This window comes from Pongo abelii, chromosome 22 (assembly GCF_028885655.2).
Source record: "Pongo abelii isolate AG06213 chromosome 22, NHGRI_mPonAbe1-v2.0_pri, whole genome shotgun sequence".
Lineage (NCBI taxonomy): Eukaryota > Metazoa > Chordata > Mammalia > Primates > Hominidae > Pongo > Pongo abelii.
The window spans coordinates 43,045,509-43,070,727 of NC_072007.2; the positions used below are offsets into that span (position 1 = coordinate 43,045,509).

The 25,219-nt window shown below is 39.8% G+C and overlaps 1 protein-coding gene and 1 long non-coding RNA gene across 6 annotated transcripts in view; one reads left to right on the forward strand and one right to left on the reverse strand.

Annotated features, from left to right (window-relative positions):
- PAXBP1 (PAX3 and PAX7 binding protein 1) overlaps positions 1–14,931 on the reverse strand; it is a 36,946-nt gene extending 22,015 nt beyond the window's left edge. For all 3 annotated transcript variants that reach the window (XM_024239460.3, XM_054542769.2, XM_054542770.2), the window contains exons 1-7: positions 14,589–14,931; positions 13,077–13,205; positions 7,566–7,742; positions 5,274–5,495; positions 4,328–4,431; positions 2,947–3,164; positions 2,250–2,439 (exon numbers count right to left, since the gene is read on the reverse strand). In XM_024239460.3, coding sequence (XP_024095228.3) covers positions 2,250–2,439; positions 2,947–3,164; positions 4,328–4,431; positions 5,274–5,495; positions 7,566–7,742; positions 13,077–13,205; positions 14,589–14,931 — 1,383 coding nt within the window. The remainder of the gene's footprint in view (positions 1–2,249; positions 2,440–2,946; positions 3,165–4,327; positions 4,432–5,273; positions 5,496–7,565; positions 7,743–13,076; positions 13,206–14,588) is intronic.
- Positions 14,932–15,214: 283 nt separating this feature from the next.
- Positions 15,215–25,219, forward strand: part of LOC112130500 (uncharacterized) — a 254,038-nt gene continuing 244,033 nt past the window's right edge. For all 3 annotated transcript variants that reach the window (XR_008517374.2, XR_008517372.2, XR_008517369.2), the window contains exon 1: positions 15,215–15,468. This is a non-coding gene — a long non-coding RNA (uncharacterized LOC112130500). The remainder of the gene's footprint in view (positions 15,469–25,219) is intronic.

A 25,219-nucleotide genomic window follows, 5' to 3' on the forward strand; every position in this document is an offset into this window, starting at 1 on the left:
TTTTCTCTTTAGGTTAACTGGAATGCCTTTTACTGGAGGTCCAGAGAAAAACTCTTACTGAGAATAAAAGCCCTAAACAGACTGTCAGCTCTCATTCAAGTTTCTTAACAATATTGATTTATCTCAAGAGTCTGCACCATGACAATTTCTTTAACCTCTCCAAACTCAAAACTCTCACCAATTATTACTATTTTAGGGCCAAAGTTAAGGCAAAGAACCCAAGAAAGATAATTATAGGGAAACAAAAACAATGGCAAGTTAAAATGATTTACAAATATTTAAAACTTAAGTTTAAAAACCACCTAAACTTTCATAAGCAAAGAGGAAAAAAAAAGGGATCTTTATCTTTACGGTTTACTCTGAAATAATATTATAATTATTCAAAGTATCCAATTATTTCTAAGTATCTCCAATATAACAATTTATATTATCAACTCAGCAGTACTCTTTTTTGTTTTTTGTTTTATTTTTAAGATTATCTTCTAAAGATCTAAGCTGAGCAGTACTCTTAATAAAACGAAATACACATGAAAATGTTAGAATGAAATATAATACTCATCTTTAAATGAAGCTGTGTCTACCTCTTTTAATTAAAATGTAGTCACTGTATAAGGTTTAAGATTTGTTCCAAAAAATCTAAGTGACTGTATAAGCACATTAGCATAATCTGAAGTAAACTTCTCTAGGAACAAGGTAATCAAGAGATGAAGTACACTAATAATTCAACAATTAAAAACTATAAACTAGGTTGTCCTACTTTTGGTATGATCTAGCTGATCATATTACTGTCAAATTTTTTAGAGTTGTGTTTGCAATTATGAATGTCTTAATTTACTCAAGAAAGTTCCGAAGCAAGCGCCAAGATACTTCAAGAAGCAGCTCTCCAGGGACAAACTCATAAAGTATAGTTTAAGAAAAAGATCCTTTCTCTAGTCACAAAGGTTATGAGACCAGCTCCCACCATGCCCACTGGGCTCAGAAGAGTTTTGCCAGTAGGAAGGACACGACTGTCAACTCTTAACACTTAGGTTCCACTTCCAATCTTGACTCCAGCTCCTGACACAGAGGAATACAGACAAGCCTATACTTCTTCCCCTCCCTAAGCAACTGATACACAAGTGGTATCATAACTCAGACTGCAGCTGCTTCTCCAGAAACCAGGTAGGTGATAAAGACAAAACATGAGAAACCCTACAGAGAGGACATGGTGAATGTTATCTCATCCTGAATCTGGCCACAGGCTGACTGGAATCATTAAGACCCATCAGGAAGAAAGACCCATCAGGAAGACATAGCCTGGCAATGATCTTTTCCCAGCCATTGGTTTTAGGGTATTCAAGTAATCAACAAAGATAACAAAAATTGAAATACATATTTAACCACACTATATGCTTACAGATTCTAAGCTAATCTACATAGCCAATAACAAAGGGAAATGTGCCTTCCAATCCAAAGTTCAGATAGGATATTTAAGGACCACAGTTTTAATTTTTTTTTTTTTAAAGATAAGGCTGCAAAGTCCACAAATGTTTATAAACCAGTGCCTCAACCAATACTTTTATCTTAAAGAAAAAAATCAATTAGGAGGTCATTTGAGAAATTAGCTGTTTGCACCTAATTTTAAATGTAAATAATAAATGTCATAAGAATGCCAAACATTTTGTCAACTGACTATACTATTGAAAAAAATAAACTTGGGAGAAACGAAACCTTAGAAAAAATGATATCCAATGAAATGGTTTCTGAAAGGAATCAAGCGTAGGCTTACTTAGATAAAAACTATTAGCAACAATGGTAATCATCCAGGGTAAAAAAAAAAAAAAAAAACCAAAAAACTAATAAAAATTTGCAACTTTATATGCATATTTAGAATTGCTTGTAGAAACAGTTTAAAAATAAGTTTAAACCTGAACCATAAAAGAAAATTTTATCAGATGAGTCCCTTATATTCTAAGAATTCAGCACAGGCCAATAATAATCTACCACCATACTGAAATAAGACTTTCCAAAGTCTTATTTAAATGTGCTTTAAGATATTATCTTTATTTCTGTTTTCAACAAAGGTATTATATTGCCCTTAAGAGATAATGCCACTAATGAAGTGAAGAAAAATGAAGCATGACTTTTCATCACTTCTAATGTTGAGTTCAGTGGGTACTTTCTGAGAATTATAGAATGTTCTACACAAGGCCATCTAGACCTCCCTAATTTTGCCTTATTCAAAGAGATTAGTATTTTTGCATTCTTACCTTTTCACTGAAACACTCAAGCAAGTCTTGGACATACCCTCGCATTTCTTGCAAAAATTTATACCGTTCACCAATACCCCCAGAAGACCCTTCTAATCTTTCAATAGCCCTGGTAGAGTCCACTCGGCTTTGCAGATGTTTCTCATGCTGCTGTCGATTTGTTTTGTGCAATTCTTTCATGGAGTCCAACCTTAGGAACACAAAAGGATAAATATAACACATTTACATCCAAAGGTCTATGCTGTCAGGACTCTTGCAATATTAAAATATGCATTTAGTTCCACTATTAGAACATAAAAATATTTGGAATGGCATCTTTTCCTCTGTACTGCTTTTTTTCTCAAAAAACAAAAAATGGCAGTTTACAGATTTCGCAGTTTTGTGGGCTAACCAAAATCTCACTGTTTTGCTTTTCCCCCCATAGCGTGACTACACTTTTTCAGAGTCCGAGAGGTACAAACTCAGAAATGTCTTCAACAAGATCATGGAGTGGCATTTTTTATAACTTTTCGAGGCTTCCACAGAGGTAATCCAAGAAGGTAGCAGAACAAAGTATGAAGTCATCTTCTGTTTAGCTTTTGAAGCTGGGCCAGTGAATCTTCTTTGCTGATATTCTGCATCTGCTACCCCAGACTACATGTTGCCTGAGGGAACAGAAAGCTAGTGGACAGGTCTTTAAGAAGTTGATCTGCCCTACCTGTCTTTAAGCTGTTTCTTTACCAAATCAATAGTAACGGGAGTCATCTCATTACTGGGAGTTTTGAAAGGGACTGTATTATCTGTTTTTTGAGATTTGGCATCTGATGATCCATAGGCCGTATAACTATAAGGAATGCCATAGGATGAGCCGTAAGGCATTGTCTGGTAAGTGTTCTGGTAGTACATATTCACTTCCGCGGGTTGACTGGCTTGAACCTAGAAAAGAAATGGGATATAGATGAAATCTAGTAGTTAAAACTTTGAAAATAATAATAGGCCTTTAGGGTCAAAAAAAACCAGCAAAAATTATACCTATTTGCCAAACATTATGTAATAATTGCAGAATTCTTCAAAATTAGATAAAAGCAGGATTGAATGAATGTCCTATCTCTTGGTGGAATCACTAAATTTATTTCTAGTAATTTTCAGAAGAACAGAGTTCAGAGTTGGAAGGAACATCAAAAATCATTTAAGGCCACCTTTGATCAATGAAAGAGGAAAATGCCTTGCCCATGGTCACAGAATCAATGGGCAACCAGAGATTAGAATCTAAGACTCCTGACATCCAGTCCAAGACTTTCTCTGTTGTGCCATTTTCTTAACTTCACCCAAATGTATGCGAATTCTGCCTCAAAACACTATTAACAAAAATAGGTTTACGTTTATGCAATTTTTCTCACTGTATTACTTACTTTTATAAAACAAATTGTTAAAACTGGGAAGATATTTTTCATCGATCTCAAGTTTTTGTATTACTGAGAAATCCATCTTCTTTAAAATAATTCTTAAAGTCCAAAAAAATAAGCTACACGCACAAAAACATTCCATTTAAAGCAATGGTTCTCAAACCTTAGTGTGCATCAGAATCACCTGGAGGCCTTGTTAAACAAAGATTGCTGGCCCCACCACCCCAAGTTTCTGACTCTGTAGGTCTGTGGGGGCTGATAATTTGATAATTTGCGTTTCTAATGAGCTACCGGGTAACGCTGATGCTAACTGAAGGACCACTTTGAGAAAAACTGATCTAAGAAACTGGAAATTCCTCCATCATTCTGACTGCAAAAAGCCAAACATACTGCAGTTTCTTCTAAAAGCCTACGTGTGTGTGTGTGCGCGTGTGTGTGTGTGTGTGTGTGTGTGTGTGTGTGTGTGTGTGTGTGTGCGCGTGTGTGTGTGTGCGTGTGTGTGTGTGTGTGTGTGTGTGTGTGTGTGTGTGTGTGTGTGTGTGTGTGTGTGTGTGTGTGTGTGTGTGTGTGTCCTCATGGGATTTTGTTACTTGAAATGAATGACAAAGATTCAATACGGAATTTTTTACTTTAACAAAATAAAAAAGGCTTTCTAATCTACTTTTAATTTTTAGTTTAATTCTTTTGTCTTACCTGAGGGATATTAATTCCTTTCCTTATCTGCTCCTGTTCCCATCGGCTGAGCTCTTCATCCTGTTCTCCAGTTACTAAAGCATCATCATCACTCCCCTCAATTCCTACAGCCATGAGCAACAAAGAAAAGTAAGTAACACCCAAAGAGCAAAGAGGTAAAAGATGCTGTCCTGACATTTCACAAGAACTGAGCAAAACTATTAACTCAATCTTACTAAAATGTCTAATATGATCTCCTCTCTTATTTGGTAGTCCTGACTTTGCCTGTTTTAAACACAGTATTCCTTGAAGCTAACGGCAGTATTAATGTAATAGTTAAAATCTTGGATGTGTTTCTTAATCTCTGTAAACTTGACATCAACAAAGGGAACAAAATCTAATGCCTCCTAGGAATATAGAACTATATGAATTTATGCATGCAAATTGCTAAGCACAATACCAGCTGCACAATAAATGTTTAATAAACATGAGTTATCACAATGATATTAGTTTTTAAAAATTCCAATAAAACACTTGTACCCAAGAACAGTCCTCTAACATAAAATTTAATAAGTCTAAATACTTTTTACTTGACTATAATATCAAATCACATTTAATAGCATTAGAGGCCAGGCATGGTGGCTCATGCCTATAATCTCATCACTTTGGGAGGCTGAGGCAGGAGGATCTCTTGAAGCCAAGAGTTAAGACACCAGACACAGTGAGACCCCATAACTACAAAAAAATTAAAAATAAAAGAATTAGCCAGGTGTGGTGACGCACACCTGTAGTCCCAGCTACTCGAGAGGCTGAGACGGGGGGACTGTTTGAGTCCACGAGTCAAGACACTGCAGTGAGCTATGATTGTACCACTGCACTCTGGCCTAAGAGATGGAATGATACCCTGCCTTAAAACAAACAAAAAAAGGCAATGCAATAGGCTTACTATTCAATTAAATCCAGTTACCTATTTCCTCAGCAATTTTTTGTCTTTGTGACTTTTCTTTCACAGAAAAAACTATCCGACGTTTCTCATCGTCATCTTCATCATCACTGGCATCATTCTCATCTTCTCTAACAAGGCGGCCTTTACCAGGCTCATTATCATGAGGAGTGAAATCTCCCAATTCTCGGGCCATTTGGCGCTTTTTCCTTGCAGCATGTATAAAAGCTGCATCTGGAATTTCTCCTAAAAACAAATGGTAAGAATATGGCAGTATGAGAGATGCAAAGTTTCTATTTTCTTGAAAATATGAAGGGTAAAATAATCCAAGATAGCCTCATCACAGTGATGTTTCTGCTGCTGGCACCTCCTTCCCATACTATGTCTGCAATCTGAAAGATTGTTAATTGAGTTTAAATGGAATATAAAAGTAATGAGGAAACTAAAAAGAACATATAATGGTAATATATATGGGAAAGAGTGGGACGGGGTAAAAAGGAAAAACCCACCAAAGCAGTTTTATTTTAACTATAATTTTTTTTTCATTTTTAACAAATAGAAGTGGCTGGGCACAGTGGCTCACACCTGTAATCCCAGCACTTTGGAAGGCTGAGGCATGTGGATCACCTAAGGTCAGGAGTTCAAGACCAGGCTGGCCAACATGGTGAAACCCCATCTCTACTAAAAATACAAAAAATTAGCCAGGGGTGGTGGCAGGCACCTGTAATCCCAGCTACTCGGGAGGCTAAGGCAGGAGAATCGCTTGAACCCAGGAGGCAGAGGTTGCAGTGAGCCGAGATTGCACCACTGCACTCCAGCCCAGGCAATAAGAGCGCAACTCCATCTCAAAAAAAAAAAAAAAAAAAAAAAAGTAATGAAACTGTATTATGATGCTGGAAAACAGATAAAAATAATATAATCTCATCACCCTGAAAAGGCACTATATGATGTATAGTACATTTCTCTTGCAGATAGTTTTGAGTTTACCTGTAATCATACTAAATATTTAATTTTGTACCTATTTCTCATATCATAATAAGCTTTATTCCATGTTATTGTTCTCCATAAACATAATTTTTAATGGCTTAACATTTTCTGAATAGATAAGGCATAATCTACCACACACATTAACTGACCTTTTGACTACAGTAAAAATTAATGCCTCCTTACTTGCCTAATTGTTATTTTAACAGCTACATAATATCCTACCAAGTAAATGTACTGTAATTTTCTAACAAACCTTTCCCCTCCTGCTAGACATTTTTTCCTAAATGTTGCTCATGGCAAATGTTCCAATAAAAACATGATTTCCTTGGGATAAATTTCTAGATATGAAATTACTGGGTCAAGAGTAAGAACATTTTGAAATCTATTGATTCATATTGCCAAAGAGCTTCCCATAAGGACTGTACCAATTAGACTGCCACTAGTGATGTATATATAGAATTTACTACAACTTTCTCAGCCCAGAGTAGCATGTTTTTAAATTGTATAAACATTAACAGGAGTTAAATGGTACTGCTTCATAATTTAAATCTGGCTACTAAGCACTTATTTATTCAAAGGCTGATTAGCCAGTGGATAGACCTGCAAACTATTTTTTGCAAAAAAGTAAAAAGGAGTGTGGACATAAAACTAACAGAAATTAGGCCAGGTGCAGTGGCTCACGCCTGTAATCCCAGCACTTTGGGAGGCCGAGGCAGGCGGATCACCTGAGTTCGGGAGTTCAAGACCAGCCTGGCCAACATGGAGAAACCCCATCTCTACTAAAAATACAAAAATCAGCTGGGTATGGTGGTGCATGCCTGTTAGTCCCAGCTACTCAGGAGGCTGAGGCAGGAGAATCGCTTGAACCCGGGAGGCGGTGGGTGCAGTGAGCTGAGATCGTGCCATTGCACTCCAGCCTGGGCAACAAGAGGGAAACTCCGCCTCAAAAAACAAACAAACAAACAAACAAACAAAAAAACAACAAGAAAAACAACTAACAGAAACTAGTTTTGCTTTTAGCAGCAGTTCAGAAGAAAGTTAAGTCAGTCTTAATCTGAAATACATTAAAAAGGACTACAGGACCATTTTTCCATTTACTTAAAGACTTATTTGCAAAATAAAATTACCTGTCTGTGAATAAACTTGGAAAAGTTGGGAAACTTCTGGTTCTCCTATTTTGTATATTTGCAAATGGAAAAACTCCCTCTTCAAACAGCAATGTCATAATAAGAAACACCACTTAGCTAATTCCTTCTTAATAATCACCTTTAAACATGGCCCATCCTTGAGGGTTTAGTTTAGTTCTGTGAAATACTTTTGAGTACACACCTGGACGAAGAACATTCAATGAAGATAAAGCATTTGAAAAAGCTCCACCAGTCTTTGGCTTTTCTTCCTCTTTTTCACTTTCCATATCCATTTCATCTTCACCATGCTCACTGATGATAACTCCATCTTCTTGATTTGTATCCTTAACATGTCCTGTTTTGTCCAAAGGTTGTTCACCTAAATTTTTGAAGAATTAAAATATATGTAAAATAAAATTCATAAATTAAGAAAGCTTATTCCTATGGTATTGACATCATTAAAATTTTTTTTAATTAAAAAAAGGGGAACTTTTCATTCAATTATGGGCTCAATCCAGTAAAGCTTGAATTGTTTTAATTGTTAAAAACTCAAAACTTGAGTGCGTGAGTATGAAATAGCATAACAGACAGGATTAGGTAAAAATAATACAGAGGATATAATAAAGGATGCATTTGAGGCCCTGCTCCATCCCACCTTCAGTTAATTTTATCAAAATGTCAACAATTTATCAAAATTAACGGTTTTTTCCGCTAAACTCCCACAAGGAACTGCTTGTACCTCTTTCAAGCATTACTTCATTTTATGTCAGTATTTCATTAAACTCTAAGCCCATTCGAGGCAACTCTGTTATGAACAAAGCACATTTACAGTACAGCTAAGTCTCTTAGTAATGGACACTTACATGGAATACCTTGTTAGCTCAAAACCACTTGTCACCTGTCACCTAAAGAGATGAGATCCCAGCAGTCACATTTACACTGTGCAAGCCTGACCCCACTACCATGACTCAATGTTTAAGAGTGGACTTCTGACTGAAGCAGAGATAACCAGATTCTCTTTCTGGGAATCTGGAATCAGGACTGAAACTAAAGGCTACATGACACTAAGAACAACCACATGTAAACTAGGAAGGGAGCTGCGCAATGGCCACATTGTGCCATCTGGACAGAGAAGAGAGCCTCCTAATTCTCAGTTCTAATCCACTCCTGAGGCCCATTTCAAGAATGCTTTCCTGCCATTGGCATCCAGGAGGCACCACTACATCTTAATGATAAACTGTCCTGGTTTATATAACTTATAATTAAATAATCCTAATACAGCCTCTGTCCCAGGCAAAAATCGAAGTGCTTCACCTTGAAGCACTGAACCTGGTAATGCTCACAACAGGCACAAGGAATATACTGAAAGAGTAAAGCAAAAGTTTATTCTCAATATGAAAGATATTTTTCTGTCATTTCCTTAGAATGTTCCTGTCCCCAAAACTGCTTCAAACTTTTTCCTTCTTCTCAAACCATACTGTACTCCCTTAAGTAACAGTCCCAGAGATAATATCCCTCCCTCTTTTTAACTTTACCAAGAAGATTTTAGGTCACCTCTTTTAGGCTCTTTCATTTTTTTTATTTTTTATTTTTTTCATTTACCATTTTCTCATTACCCAGACTTCCTTCTGAAATGGATTATGAAGCTATAAGATTTTAAAACTCACTTTATCACATTATTAGATGGAGTAAAAACTACCTATTTCCTTTTGCTCTAAACCCATGCTAGGCCAGGCACGGTGGCTCACACCTGTAATCCCAGCACTCTGGGAGGCCAAGGCGGGTGGATCACCTGAGATCAGGAGTTCAAGACCAGCCAGGCCAACATGGTGAGATCCTGTCTCTACTAAATATACAAAAATTAGCTGGGCTTGGTGGCGCACACCTGTAGTCCCAGCTACTCAGGAGGCTGAGGCAGGAGAATCACTTGAACCCAGGAGGCAGAGGCTGCAATGAGGTGAAATCACCCCACTGCACTCCAGCCTGAGCAACAGAACGAGATTCCATCTCAAAAACAAAACAAAACAAATTTACCCATGCTAAACCAATGGCTTTTAATGGACTAAAAACAAAAACGCAAAAGGTCTACTACATCAGATATGCTCAGATAATGAATGATTCCTACAAATTTTAAGATTCAATGTTTCACTAAATTCACAAGTATTTGCTTATGATTGAGCAAACACAAGCCCAAAGCATGGTGATACGTGAATGTCAGTGGTCACATGTTACCTACCCTTCCAGACATCTCTATACAGATGTTAAATAACCTTTTTCAAGACTCCACTCATGCCTTCAATTTCATTTACTACTACTTCAGGAAACCTGCTCACAATTATTATCCACTTCACCTTAAACCTGGTCAGGCTCTCCCTCTCCTCTTCTACAAAGAGGGACAGGCTTCTCTTCATCAAAAGAGCTTTCCCACTTGACTTCATTGGTCCCTCTAGTTACTGCCTAGTCTCTCTCTGCCAAACTTCCCAAGGAAGCAGTGTGGACCTGCTGCCCTCTACTTCCTCACCAACTTTTATGCCTTGACCCTACAAACAGCCTTTGATTTCACCCAACCTAACCCAATGGCTGCAGCCACGGCTAATTCATATATGATAGCATCATCGAGCAATTTAGCAAAAGATGTTCCTTCTTCCAAACATCTCTGAGGGCACTGGGTCTGGCTGGTGGGCCACTCCCCTCCATCCTGTCAGAAGCCCTCAAGAGAAACGCTGGGCAATCTTGCCAATAGTCCCTGCTTGGTCCTCACTTTTCCTGACTTTTCTTGTACTAGTTCACACAAGCGACCATCATCTTCCTGAAACATTCTTCTCTTTTCCTCTTTGGCCTTTCTGATTCTTTTATCTCTTTGGTAAATCCCTTCCTCTACATGTAGGCTTACTAGAGTAGAAGTCTTTGGTCTTCAGGAATTTTTCCTTTATATATGGCTCCCTCATCAATTCCATTCACCTTTAATTATCACCGCAATAAGCACCACCCCCAAATCTACATCTCTAACTATTCACTGGCTACTTCCACTCAAATTCAAATTAAAAAGTGAACTCATTATTTTAAGAATATCAGAAAAATGGGGTTCTCAAGTCAATACCGTGGTTATTTTGAAGTTAATTGTCTCTGCCTACTAAAGAGGGTTGAAGGTAGGAAGAGTTCTGGATTGTCAATTAATGACAGACCTTCATTTCAGTGTTACCAATGACAATCTACAATACAATCAGACTCCGCCTTCAGAAAGGACATTAATTGGAGTTATCTAGTGAGTGGAGTATCAGAATTCGATGAGGGTAGAAGGAAGGAAGAGGTCAGAGATGGCTTCATAAACTTCACACTTCTTTCAATTTCTAAACCCAACAATAAATGGCAACTAATATGTTTGACTATGTTCCCATTCAAATCTCAACTTGAATTGTATCTCCCAGAATTCCTACATGTTGTGGAAGGGACCCAGGAGGAGGTAACTAAATCATGGGGGCCGGTCTTTCCCGTGCCATTCTCATGACAGTGAATAAGTCTCATGAGATCTGATGGGTTTATCGGGGGTTTCTGCTTTTGCTTCCTCCTCATTTTCTCTTGTTGCTGCCATGTAAAAAGTGCCTTTCACCTCCTGCCACGGTTCTGAGGCCTCCCCAGCCACGTGGAACTGTAAGTCCAATTAAACCTCTTTTTCTTCCCAGTCTTAGGTATGTCTTTATCAGCAGCATGAAAACAGACTTAATACAATAACTATGACAACAGGCCTTTCTCAGTTGTCACTTATCCTGACCTTTCTTTTACTCTCATCATACATAGTTGGTCTCAAGAGTTCTGAGGAAAATAAGGCAGTTTCCTGGACTCCAAAATAACCAGTTCTCCTAAAAACATTCCTCCTTCCACTTGCCTTCTCTATTCCTATATATAATTATTCATAACCAAGTCACCCTATGGTTTGAGTGTCCTCTCCAAAACTCATGTTGAAATTTAATTGCCATTGTAACATTATTAACAGGTGGGGCCCTTAAATGGCAGTTACAACATTAGAAGATGAATGCCATTATCCCAGGAGTTGGCTCCTGATAAAAGGATGAGTTTGGCAGGATATTCTCTCTCTGTCTTGGAGGCTCACCTGCCCTTCTACCATGTTATGACAACATAAAGGCCCTTAGTAGATGCCTGTGCCATGCTCTTGGCCCTCCCAGCCTCCAGAACTGTCAACCAAATAAACTTCTATTGTTTATAAATTACCCAGTCTGTAGTATTCTGTTACAGGAGCAGAAAATGGATTAAGACACTCCAGGACAAAAGCTCAAATTTGACTCTTTCTTTTAAATCCAATATGGCAAAGTGTACATCAAGCCTATCGATTCTTCCCTTGGAATGGTTCTCAAATCATTCTTTCTTTCCACTTCTCCCCCTACAACAACACAAAACATTTTTAACTCATCCAGAATTTCCTACTAAATCAGTAGAAGCCTTTACTCTTGCTCAACTGTGAAACCTTTTTAAACCCACTATTAATGGATCAAAGCTGGCCCTTGAGTTTAAACTGCTTTAGGCCTCCAATCTCTCCTCATGCTGCATGTTAATACCAGGCTAAAGTTTCAAAATGCATTTATCATGTCACCATCTTGGCAAGCCACTGTAGCAAATGTAAACCCTTACTGGATACTGAACATCCTTCACAATCTGTCAACGTATCTTTCACATGAAACCTCTAACTACTTCCTTCACAAATCATCTACTCTGACCTGTCAGGTGTACTTGTTCTTTTCCAAAACAGCTTTAGTCATTTTAATCCTTGATCATACCCTCAATACCTTCCCTTTCGGAATTTTAATTATCAAAGATCCATCTTCAAGTCCCACTTTTTCCATAAAGCAGTCCTCTCTCCTCGGAAAGTGGAGCTATCCTTTGGAACACTGATTGAACATTCTGCCAAACACTGAGTCCTCTTACACATTTATGAGATATTGTCTTCACAACTAGATTGTAGATTTGAGATACAATGCCATACTTTTTCACATTAAGCCTGTAAGTGAGAATCTGGAAAATCATGATTTTCTCATTAATTCCATAAAATAAAATAGCATTTGCATGAGAATAACTCAGACCATAGAATATTATACTGGATCCACTTTCCTAAAGACAAAATAACCGCTTAAAATTTTTTAAACTGAGGTTTTGAGAGACATAAGAGATGTCTATACAATACACCTGCCTCATTATCCTAAGGAGTCTTCATCTAGTATCAGATAAGGCTGCTGAATGGGAGTAATACCAATATTAAACTTAGGGCATTCCTAAAAGTTCTCTAAGAATAAAATCCACTGTGGAAATACCACCAAAGAAATCGCAAATCTGTCTCTACAAAATACAAGTACAGGAATTTGCACAACACTCCTTCAAACAGAAACAAACCTGTGTCTTAGGCTAAAATGAGAAACCCCCTTTCTTTGTTCAACAGCAGTCTGCACACAAGTAGGAAAACCGTGAGAGAATCTAGTCATTGCAGCAGAAATGTTCCAGTGGCAACAATTCTGTCTTTTTAAAAAATACATTTACAAAGCATCTGTGTTACAATTAAATAACAGAATTGTATTGCTACTCAATGAGGGCCCTTGACAACCACAGGGTCCACTGAATGAGTTCAGAAGATATATAGCAAATCACTGTGAGAAAGAGCTTTCATTTTGTCATTTCAAAAGAATTCAATTAGTTTGGTACTTACTTTCAGCTGATGAGTTGAGTTCTGTCTTAATCTTCGATTTTTCAAGATCTTCTTTATATTCCTTCTTGAGCAATTTTACTATCTTTTTGCTATAACTTGATTTCTTCACTTTGAAAACTTCTTCATTTTCTTAAAAAGGAAATTAAATGAAGTCTGTAGCAACTATTTTCTGAAACTATTTTCCCTTCTTTCACATGATCTTACGTGCTGTTCAAATTCTCCCAAATATATATACTCATATGCCAAAATCATTGTATAATTATTTCAAGTCTGTCACAGACTCTCAAAAACAGAGGTCAACTTCCTAAATTACTGTGAAGTAATGAGATTTTTGAGACTTTTTAAAAGAATAGCACATGTAACTTCACAAAACTTTCCTATTATTGTCTTCCTTAAATCATCTATTTGAGGAGGGGGAAAAAATCATTCAAAATATTTCTGAAAAACCACATCACCAAGTTATTAACGAATCCGAAACAAAATATCTAAAATAAAAAGGTGCTGTCAATTCTGAGTAACTACATCCACCACAAGCTGACATAGTGGTTTTAAGGCTAATATAAGGGCAAATCACTTTTCTTAGATTTGAAATTTTAAAAATACTAAATACTTAAAAAAAATAGCTCATGTATCTCAAAAACAAAAATCTGTCCGTACTCCTCTCAAACCAAATAAAGAGTAACAGAAATGCCAAAAATAAACTACCTACCTTACTGGAAACCTCTCGAATAAAAATGCAAGATTTCCAAAACTTAATTTCTTTTTTCGTAACATGGAATTAACTGGGTTATGCACATTCAAATGGTCAGAAGAAAAGATTTAAGGTTCATTTAAGATCAGCAATCTAAATCCACTGCAGCCTGGCCTCCCACAGGAATTGGAGAAACTGCCTTGCTTTTACTATTATTACACCGTCTGCCTTCACTGTTCCCAAAGTCAGTGCGAAGAAGGCTGGGTATCTGCTACCCCTAATTACTTTTATGGGTAAACTGAGGCTCAGCGACTGCAAGTGACTGGCCCAAGGTCACTCAGAACCAGAGCTGCAACTCCAGGCTTCTGTTCCCTCTCCTAGTATTCCTTTTTACAAACTCGGCCTTCATGGTCGAGGATGCCTAGACAGCATCCAAGAAGTGTGGGCGCAGTGACCTGCAGAGGGCTCGGAAAGCATGCCAAGAGCAGCCAGGTGACCCACATCAAGTTGGTCCTGAAACACGCCAGGCAGAAAAGAGGCAGGACAGGGAACACCGAATTTCCCCTGAAACACTCAGAATGCCCGATCTGAGCTCCGGCCCCGTGGCAGAGGAGGTGGTTAAGAAAAGGCTGGGGGCAGCGCGGGAACGCGTCCCTTGCCCGAGCAGAAGGCCGGAGGCTGGGGAAGATTCGCAGCCGGTCGGACAGCAGGGTCTCCGTTCCAGGGCTCGGGGGCTGGGCGTCCAGAGAATACGGGGGCGGGGGACGGGGGCCTGCGTCGGGGATGCGGCCGTCTAAGGGCGCCCGAAGCACGGAGTTTACCTTCCTCCTCGTCCTGGAAGCTGAGCAGGCTGGCCCGGGGCACCTCTTTGTTCTCGCGAGGCCTCTTGCGCGGCTTCAGCCCGTTGCCGGGCTCCGCGCCGCCGGGGAAGCCGCCCCCGACCTCAGCCCCGAGGCCCGGGGTCAGCGCGGAAGGCGGCGGCGGCCCCGGGCCCAGCAGCGACTCCCCGCCAGGGGCCCTGTCGCCGCCACCGGGGCCCGCCTCTTCGCCCGTGCCCGGCGGCGGCAACAACGGCGGCGGCTCCTGCTCCTCATCGCGTTCCCGCTCTTCCTCTTCAGAGTCGTTCCGCTTGCGCACGTTCACCCGCCGGGCCTTTCGGAACATCCCCGCGGCCCGCACGGCGGTCGAACACCCGCTTCCACACCGCGGCCCCGGCAGCTCCGAGTTCGTGACGGCGCACGCGCGCTCTCCCGAGCTCCAGCCGGGTCGAGTCCTCTGTTGCTACCGCGCACCCCACGAGCGCGCATGCGCCTGTGCTCCCACGCGCTCTCAATACTTGGAGAAAGAGAGAGGAAGAGAGAGAGTGAGAGAGAGCCCCACACCTCTCGCGAGAGCGTCGGCTCTTTGCATCGCCCTCTGTTGGAGTGGAGTACTATTAGCATGGAACTCTGGTGTTGTTTGACAGGTCACAAAGAGGATCATAGAGATGAGAAGAAAGAGTAGGCTCTGTTGTCCCTCAGACGGAGCTGCTGCAGTGCGACTTCGCACTTAGGCGGAGCGGTAGTGTGAGGAAGCCTCCCGCCAAACAGACGAGAGAGGAAGAGGAGGGGAGGGGCCAGAGAGAGAAGCGGCTTTCGGGAAGGAAAGTGTGGTCTAGGAGGTGGAATAGTCTCCAAACTTTGACCTGAGGTGTGACTATTGGTAATTACTAGTTATTCTTGACTAATACTTTGTATTTCTACAGCTTTATAGCTACAGAGCTCTTACAAAGACATTGAATTTTATTTATGATACAATGTTACTTCAAAGACATTGAATTTCAGTTATGATACAATGTTACTTCAAAGACATTGAATTTCAGTTATGATACAATGTTACTTCAAAGATACTGAATTTCATTTATGATACAATGTTATCTGGCTTGATGTCCCCGTTCCCCAGTCTCTCAGGAACAAGGAAAGCAAAAGTGTTTCCGTGTTTTCGAAAGAATGTCAAGTTTGCTAGCAATTCTATGACTAAATACTTTCTGAAGCTTAGTGAGTTTCAGAAACAAGTGGAAGGAAAATCGAGCCGGGGGTGGAGAAGGTTATGACAGTTCTCAGACTTGCGTGACAAAGCCCTCACTGGCCACATCTTCACAGGGTGATTGCGCCTGAGGTTGAACTCACCGGCCTTCCCTATCTCATCACCGAACTTGAAGTGTTTCCTTCGGGCGTGCACCTGTGTATGCGAATTCATTTTGATGTTTCGAAATTAAAAGGATATTCGGTAGAGTGAAAAAAATCCACCCATGTCTGGAAGGCTGTTCACTTCCTCAGTGGCAATGTTAACAGTTTCTTATGATCCTCTAAAGATGTTCTATGAACATAAAAGCAAATAAATATGCATATTTTAATGTGTTCTCCTTTTTACACAGATGGTGTATAAACAGTGCATTTTTAGCCTGCCATAAATTGGAGATCGGCCCATATCTGTATATGAACGGTTGTGTTTTTTTGGTTTTTTGTTTGTTTGTTTTGAGACCAAGTTTCGCTCTTGTCGCCCATGCTAGAGTGCAATGGCGCGATCTCTGCTCACTGCAATCTCCCCCTCCCAGGTTCAAGTGATTCTCCTGCCTCAGCCTCCCTAGTAGCTGGGATTACAGGCACGTGCCACCACACCCAGCTAATTTATTTTTGTATTTTTAGTAGAGACTGTTTCACCGTGTTGGCCAGGATGGTCTCAATCTCTTGACTTCGTGATCCGCCCGCCTCAGTCTCCCAAAGTGCTGGGGTTACAGGCGTGAGCCACCGCGCACGGCCGTCTATTTTTTTTTTTTTTTTTTTTTTTTTAACCCAGCTGCGTAGTGATTCATTGTTGGGATATACCGTAATTTATTTAACCAGTTCCATAAACATTGATATTTAGATTATTTCTAGTCTTAATCAGTGCTATAATGAAAAGCTTTGAAAAACTGTGAATCTGTAGGATGAAATAGAATTGAAATTGCTAGATCTCAATATATGCATTTGTGATTTTGCTAATTCTAAATTTCTTTTTGTAGAAGTTATGCAGTTTGTACTTATATCAGCAAACATTAGGATGCCTGTTTGCCCACACCATCCTGTAGAAATTTCAGTAAGATTTAAATTCCAGGTTGAAGTGGAAGATCCCGAGCACTCCAAGCATTTCTTTTTATTTTAATTAATTTATTTATTTATTATTTGTTTGAGATGGAGTCTTGCTCTATGGCCCAGACTGGAGTGCGGTGGCACGATCTCAGCTCACTGCAACTTCTGCCTCCCATGTTCAAGCGATTCTCATGTCTCAGCCTCCTGGGTAGCTGGAATTACAGGCACCTGGCACCACACCCGCCTAATTTTTGTATTTTTGTTCTGTTTTGTTTTGTTTTTTGAGACGGAGTCTTGTTCCTCTCGCCCAGGCTGGAGTACAATGGCATGATCTCAGCTCACTGCAACATCTGCCTCCCGTGTTCAAACGATTCTCCTGCCTCAGCCTCCCGAGTAACTGGGATTACAGGCACCTGGCACCACACCCGGCTAATGTTTGTATTTTTAGTAGAGACAGGGTTTTGCCACGTTGGCCAGGCTGGTCTCAAACTTCTGACCTTGTGATCCGCCCGCCTTGGCCTTCTGAAGTGCTGGGATTAAGGCATGAGCCACCATGCCCTGCCTAATTTTTATATTTTAAATTAGATTTGACATATGCACAACTAGGACTCAGTTTTGGAGCTAAGAGCATCCTCTATAACATTAACATTTTCTTCTAGTTAATAGGAAAGGTTAATAACATCTGGCTTCCATTCTACTCATATTACTCTCAGTTCTTATATTCTGGCTGTTCAGCATTGGTGTAAGTTCTGATGCCAACAAAGTGTTTCACTAGTGAAATTGAACTCCCTTTTCTAATAGAAGATTCAGATTGTGCCTGATCAGCCTCCAGACACCTGAGCCAAGAGAAAGATTTGCAGTACAATGATTAGGGTAGAGGTAGCAAAGATAAGGTCCAGAAGCCGAATATGTTCTTATGGTGGCCTGAAATTTCAAAAATTTCTCCCAGTGTAAAAGTGGTGATTGGATATAGATAGAGGGAAGAGTACCTGTCATTTTAAAGTAAGCCACAATACAATCATGTGTCACTTGATGGGGATACATTCTGAGAAATATGCCATTAGGCAATTTCATCACATACTTACACAAACCTGGTGGTATAGCCTACTACATACCTAGGCTGTATGGCATGGCTTATTGCTCCTAGGCTACAAACCTATATAGCATGTTACTGTACTGAATACTGTAGCATTTGTAACACAATGGTATCTGTATCTAAACATAGAAAAGATACAGTAAAAATATGGCATAAAAGCTTTAAAAACGGTGCACCTGTATAGGACACTTACCAAGAATGGAGCTTACAGGAGTGGAGGTTGCTCTGGGTGAGTTAGTGAGTGAGTGGTAAGTGAATATGAAGGCCTAGGATATTACTGTACACTGCTGTAGATTTTATAAACAACTGTACACTTAGGCTACACTAAATGTTTAAACATATTTCTTTCTTCAGTAATAAATAGCTTACTATAACTTTTTTACTTTATAAGCTTTCTTATTTTTTAAAACTTTTTTGTTGTTATTGTTTTGTTTTGTTTTTGTTTTTTGAGATGGAGTCTCACTCTGTCGCCCAGTCTGGAGTGCAGTGGCACGATCTCAGATCACTGCAACCTCCACCTCCCAAGTTCAAGCAATGAGACAGAGTCTTACTCTATCCCCAGGCTGGAGTGCAGTGGCGTGATCTCAGCTCACTGCAACCTCTGCCTCCCAGGTTCAAGCAATCCTCCCACCTCAGCCTCCCAAGTAGCTGGGATTATAAGCGTGCACCACCATGCCCAGTTAATTTTTGTATTTTTAATAGAGATGATCCACGTACCCCACAAGCTCCTGTGTTGGCCAGGCTGGTCTTGAACTCCTGACCTCAAGTAATCTGCCCACCTCGGCCTCCCAAAGTTCTGGGATTGCAGGCATGAGACAACGTGCCCGGACATTTTTTAAAACTTCTTGACTTTTTTTTTTTTTTTTGAGACAGAGTTTTGCTCTTGTCGCCCAGGCTGGAGTGCAGTAGCGCAACCTTAGCTCACCGCAACCTCTGCATCCAAGGTTCAAGCAGTTCTCCTGCCTCAGCCTCCTGAGTAGCCGGGATTACAGGCATGCACCACCACACCCAGCTAATTTTGTATTTTTAGTAAAGACGAGGTTTCTCCATGTTGGTCAAGCCAGTTGCAAACTCCCGACCTCAGGTCGTCTGCCTGCCTCAGCCTCCCAAAGTATTGGGATTACAGGCATGAGCCATCGTGCCCGGCATAACACTTTGCTTAAAATACACATTTACAGCTGCACAAAAATATCTTCTATTTTTACCATTTTAATTATTTTGCTTTACTTTTTAAACTTTAAAGCTAAAACACAAACACGCACATCAGCCTAGGCCTACACAAGGTCAGGATTATCAGTGTCACTGGCTTCCACTGCCACATCTTGTCCCACTGGAAGGTCTTCAGGAAAAATAACAAACATGGAGCTATCATGTCCTATGAAAACAATATCTTTTTCTGGAATACCTCCTGAAGGACCTGCCTGAGGCTCTTATATAGTTAACTTTTTTTTTTTTTTGTAAGTAAAAAGAGTGTACTCTAAAATAACAGTAAAAAGTATAATATAGTATAGACGTCCCCAACCGCCTCCCACCCCTGCAGGAGGCAAGTGGCCAAAGGTAGACATTGTTCTCTCTCTTTTTTTAAGTTTATTTTTAAAATGTTAGAAGCCACAAAGCCAATAAATATGTAAAAAAATATTCTATATACATTAGCTGATGTCTTAGTCCATTTGGGCTGCTACAACAAAATACCATTAATTGGGTGACTTATAAACAACAAATTTATTTCTCACAGCTCTGGATGCTGGGAAATCCAAGGTCAAGGCACTGGCAGATTTGTGTTCTGGTGAGGGTCTGCTTCCTGGTTCATAGATGGTACCTTCTAGCTGAGTCCTCACATGGTGGAAGGGAGACAACTGTGGTTTCTTCAGCTTCTTACCAGGGCACTAATCCCATTCATAAGGGCTCCACCTTGGTGACCTAGTCACATTCCAACATCTCTACCTCCTCTGCTATCACACTGGGGATTAGTGTTTCAATATATAAATTTGGGGGAAGATAAATAGCTGGGCCTTAGCAACTGATGAGGCCTCACTAAATATGCGAGAAATAAGATAAAGCAGGGGTCCCCAACCTCCAGGCCACAGACTGGTACCAGTCAGTGGCCTGTTAGGAACCGAGCTCCATAAGAGGAGGTGAGCGGCGGGTGAGCGAACAAAGCTTCATCTGTATTTGCAGCCACTCTGCATCACTCACATTACCACCTGAGCTCTGTCTCCTGTCGGATCTGCAGCAGCATTGGATTCTCATAGGAAAACGAACCCTATTGTGAACTCTGCACATGAGGGATCTAGCTTGTGCACTCCTTATGAGAATCTAATGCCTGATGACCTGTCACTGTCTCCCATCACCCCCAGATGGGACCATCTGGTTGCGGGAAAACAAGCTCAGGGCTCCCACTGATTCTATATTATGGTGAATTGTATAATTATTTCATTATATATTACAATGTAATTATAATAGAAATAAAGTACACAGTAAATGTAATGCACTTGAATCATCCTCAAACCATCCTCCACCCCCCAGTTCATGGAAAAATTGTCTTCTATGAAACCAGTCCCTGGTGTCAAAAAGGTTGGGGACTACTGGTATAGCAAATACATAAACCAGTAACATAGTCATTTATTATCATTATGGAGTTTTATGTACTATATGTAATTGTATGTGCTATACTTTTATACCACTGAAACAGAGGTTTTTTAATACCAGCATCACCACACACGAGTAATGTATTGTGCTACAGTATTATGATTGCTATGATGTCACTAGATGACAGGAATTTTTCAGCTCCATGGCAGTCTTTTTTTTTTGAAACAGAGTCTAGCTCTGTTGCCCAGGCTAGAGTGCAGTGGTGCAATCTCTGCCTCCAAGTTCAAGCGATTCTTGTGCCTCAGCCTCCTGAGGAGCTGGGATTACAGGCATGTGCCACCACGCGTGACTATTTTTTGTATTTTTAGTAGAGACGAGCTTTCACCATGTTGGCCAAGCTGGTGTCGAACTCCTGACCTCAGGTCATCCGCCCGCCTCGCCCTCCCAAAGTGCTGAGATTACAGGCATGAGCCACGGCGCCTGGCCGCATTGCAATCTTATGGGACCACCACCATATATGCAGTCCATCATTGATCAAAACATCATGATGCAGTGCATGGTTGTATTCAGATACAACAGATTTATTTATAACTTTGCCAGTCTACCTATTTATATAATTAAATAGCAAAGTTAAACATTTAAAAGTTATCTTACTGCCCAAGCAAGCCAAAGATTCTTCTATCAGAAGTTACAGAGATTGTGGAAATTAAATTCCTGAAATTGAATAGCTACCTTAACTGCCTGTCAGCTGGTATATTATCAGAAACTAATTATTTGATAAAGTACTTCTGTGCTTCGAGTATCAAACATACTAATTTGTTGATATAGTATGTCATCACCATTTAATATTGCAATGCTTTTAGTATCCTGGGAAGATAAAGAACTAATACGTCAACCATTTTGTTTCAATCAATAAATTGTTCCTTTAAAAAAAGTCATCTTTCCAAGCAATAATTCTGGTTAGTATTTTTCCCATGAAATTGTGACTTTACATGGATTAATTGACCCACAGATTCAGACAAAATAGGCAATAAGCAGTTTGGTTTGCCAACTCAGTCCTAAACTGTGTAGTCTCGAACAATGACTACCAAATTCAGGTCTGTGAACTTGTGAAGAGTTTTCTCTAGTCAGCTGCCAAAATAAAAGAGGAAGGACAGTCTGTGTGTATAGAGTAGCCAGATGTCCTTTCTTGGAAGAAATAGTCCTTTATTCTGAAATTATGTGCCTTTTTTTCTCTTTCATGTTAAGATGAGAAGATTTCTTTATTTCTATAAATAATGATGCTAATATATGGTAGTCTGTGAGTTTATCTTCATACCCTTACTTGGCAAACTGAAATGTCGTAAAAGCTATAGGCCCTCCTCAATTTTTTATTTTATCTTTAAAAAATTTTATCTGGTAGGTGAAATATAATAGCCTAGGAGTCCCTGATCTAGGATTTTCCTTTTTTTTAAAAAAAAACTATAACTCTGGACATCTCAATAATTCTATTCTGGAAAAAGGCTGAAGAAATAATGTAATAATTTTTTAGAATGATTTAGACCTTACTTTGATGAAGGCAGTTCTGCAGTAACTTAAAGTAGAATGTCAATTCATGGGTGCCACGGTTTGAATGTATCCCCCAAAATTCATGTGTTGGAAACTTAATTCCCAGTGCAACAATGTTGAGAGGTGAGACATTAAGACGTTAGGTCATGAAGGGTCTGCCCTCATGAATGGATTCATGTGGTTGTCGCCGGATTAGTGGGTTAGTTATCTTGGGATTGGCTTCCTCATAAAATGCATGAGTCCAGCCCCCTTTCTGTCTTGCTCTCTTGTACTCTCTTCCCCTGTCACATACTGCCATGGTATGTGGTGCAGCAAGAAGGCCTTCCCCAGATGTGGCCCCTCAACCTTGAACTTTCCAGCCTCCAAAACGATAAGAACTAAATTTCTGTTCTTTATAAATTATCTAAGCTGTGGTATTCTGTGATAGCAACACAAAATGTACTAAGACAATAGGGGAAGAGATTTTTATGTTTTGTTCACTGCTGTTTTCACAGTACGTTGAATGGTTCTTGGCACAGAATAGACAATATTCGTCAACTGAATGGTATTGGACATTATCTGTTTATTGAATTAGTGATAAATATTTTACCCTATGTTGATATAAATGGACATTTTCTACAGGTAACAACCCTTTATTTCTAAAGCATGATCTCAATGTATTATAAATTACTGAAGTAGATTAGTTCTTTTCTTTTTTTTTTTTTTGAGACGGAGTCTCGCTGTGTCGCCCAGGCTGGAGTGCAGTGGCGCAATCTCAGTTCACTGCAACCTCCACCTCCCAGGTTCAAGCGATTCTCCCGCCTCAGCCTCCCAAGTAGCTGGGATTACAGGCATACACCACCCGCCCGGCGAATTTTTGTAGAGACGGGGTCTCGCTATGTTGCCAGGCTGGTCATTAACTCCTGACCTCAGGTGATCCGCCCACCTCGGCCTCCAAAAGTGCTGGGATGACAGGCATGAACCACCTCGCCCGGCCGATTAGTTCTTAAAGTAGTAATAGACATCTCCCCTCCACCTTTGGGAACTGCCTCCTCTAGGGAGAAGAGTACCCCGCGAGTTAGGAAGCCAGGTGATATGGTTTGAATATTTGTTCTCTCCAAATCTCATGTGGCAATGTGACCTCCTGTGTTGGAGGTGGGGCCTGGTGAGAGGTGTTTGGATCATGGGGCAGATGCCTCCTAAATGGCTTGGTGTCATCCTGTAACAAGTGTATTCTTGCCCTATTTGTTCCCATGAGAACCTACTGTTTAAAAGAGTCTGGTACTTCCTCTTCTCTCTCTCTTGCTTCTCTCTCACCATGTGACACGCTGGCTTTCCTTCACCTTCTGCCATGAGTAGAAGCTTCCTGGGGCCCTCACCAGAAAAAAATGCTGGTGCCATGCTTCTTGTACAGCCTGTGGAACCATGAGCCAAATAAACCTCTTTTCTTTATAAATTACCCTAGCCTCAGGTATTTCTTTGTACCACCACCACCACCAACAACAAGGGCACACACCAAAAAAAAAAAAAAAGAGAGAAAAAAGAAACGGACTAAGACACCAAGTTACATTGTACTGGCTGATGCAAAGTGGGCTGATCAGAATCTCCCGAGATTTTGCCCTTGAAACAGAGACAGTGAGTCCCTGCTTATGGCTGGAATTGCAATGAACTCAAAAGCTGTAGGAAAGCCTTAAATTACATGTCAACTCAGGAGCCAAGAAAACTAGTCAATGTAGCGAGAGAGAAGAATGAGGACAGAAAGGATACTCTGAGGGCTTCTGGTACCTTCTCAGGTCCTTGACTCTTCCAGAAGCTGGACTGCACTTCATGTGTGAGTTCCCTTGATCTCCTTGGAATCCTTATAACAAATTTCCTTTTTTGTTGTTGTTGGTATTAATGATGTTTTATTGTGTTATGTATATTTGCTTAAAGAGTTATTTTCATTTTATAGTAGGGTAAATTTTATCTGTGTACATTATACAATTGTTCTTAAAAGTTCACTTGCTTAATAACTCTTCACCTATAGCTTTTGTTCAACAGAGTTTTTCTCTTATTTCTTTCTTTTTAAAAACTATACACACATATATCCTCACAAGCAGGCATTTAAGCAGCAAGTAAAAGTGAGGAATGCTCTCTCTCCTGCAGGCACATAGTTGTTGCAAGTAACTTGCTAATAGAGATAAGTACCTCTGTTCAGAGCATATAAATGGTCCTAGTTAAAATTGTTAGTAAATTTATACTTTGTATCAAACTCTATTAAAATGTAGCCATTGGTTCTAATTGAATGAGATCATTGTTTCTACCAAAACTTTGACTCAATCCAGGTTTAAAAGACCCCAAGGTTTTATTTATTTATTTTCTTAAATAAAGTTGTTACTTTAAAAATTATTGGCCACATTAGTATCCCCAGTGGAGATTCAACTCTTATAAATGTATTCCACTCATGAATGTTTTGGCAATTCAGCTACAATGGTCATTTCTTCATTTTCCAAAATGACACTTTCTGCAACCAAAAGAAAGTGAAATTTCTCTTTATCCAAACTAAGGCCTTCACCAGATGTGACCCCTCAACCTTGGAACAAAAGTAAATGTTTTAATGAAGGTTACCTTGTTCATCCTAGTTTATTTTTAAAATGTATCTTCTATTTAGACCAGGTATTTCTCTTACCCATTGGTTCAACAAAATTTATTGAACATGTTTGATGCTCTAGGCATTGTGCTAGGCAGTAGGGGCACAACAATGAACAAGACAGATGTTTTCTTTGTCCTAGAACTGTAGTCAGCTGCTAGAGATGTAAAAAGTCAATAAACAAATTAATTGCTAATTGTGATTATAATTGTGAACGAAATCAATAGGGTACTACATCTTAAGAACTGATATAAAATGATAGAAATTTCAGTTTGAGTTTATTTTTTCTATGTGCTGTAGGGGACAGGAAACATTCTCTTTACCCTCTGAAGGACTGAAGTAAATAGACAGTAGACCGAATAACAGGAAAAAAAGGCACACAAATTTATTATATGCACAGGGGCATCATAGGAAAAAGTGAGTACCCTATAACCGAATGAAATTGAGAAGTTTATGTACCTTCTTCAAAGGGGAGAGACAGGGAAGGATGTAGGCAACTTA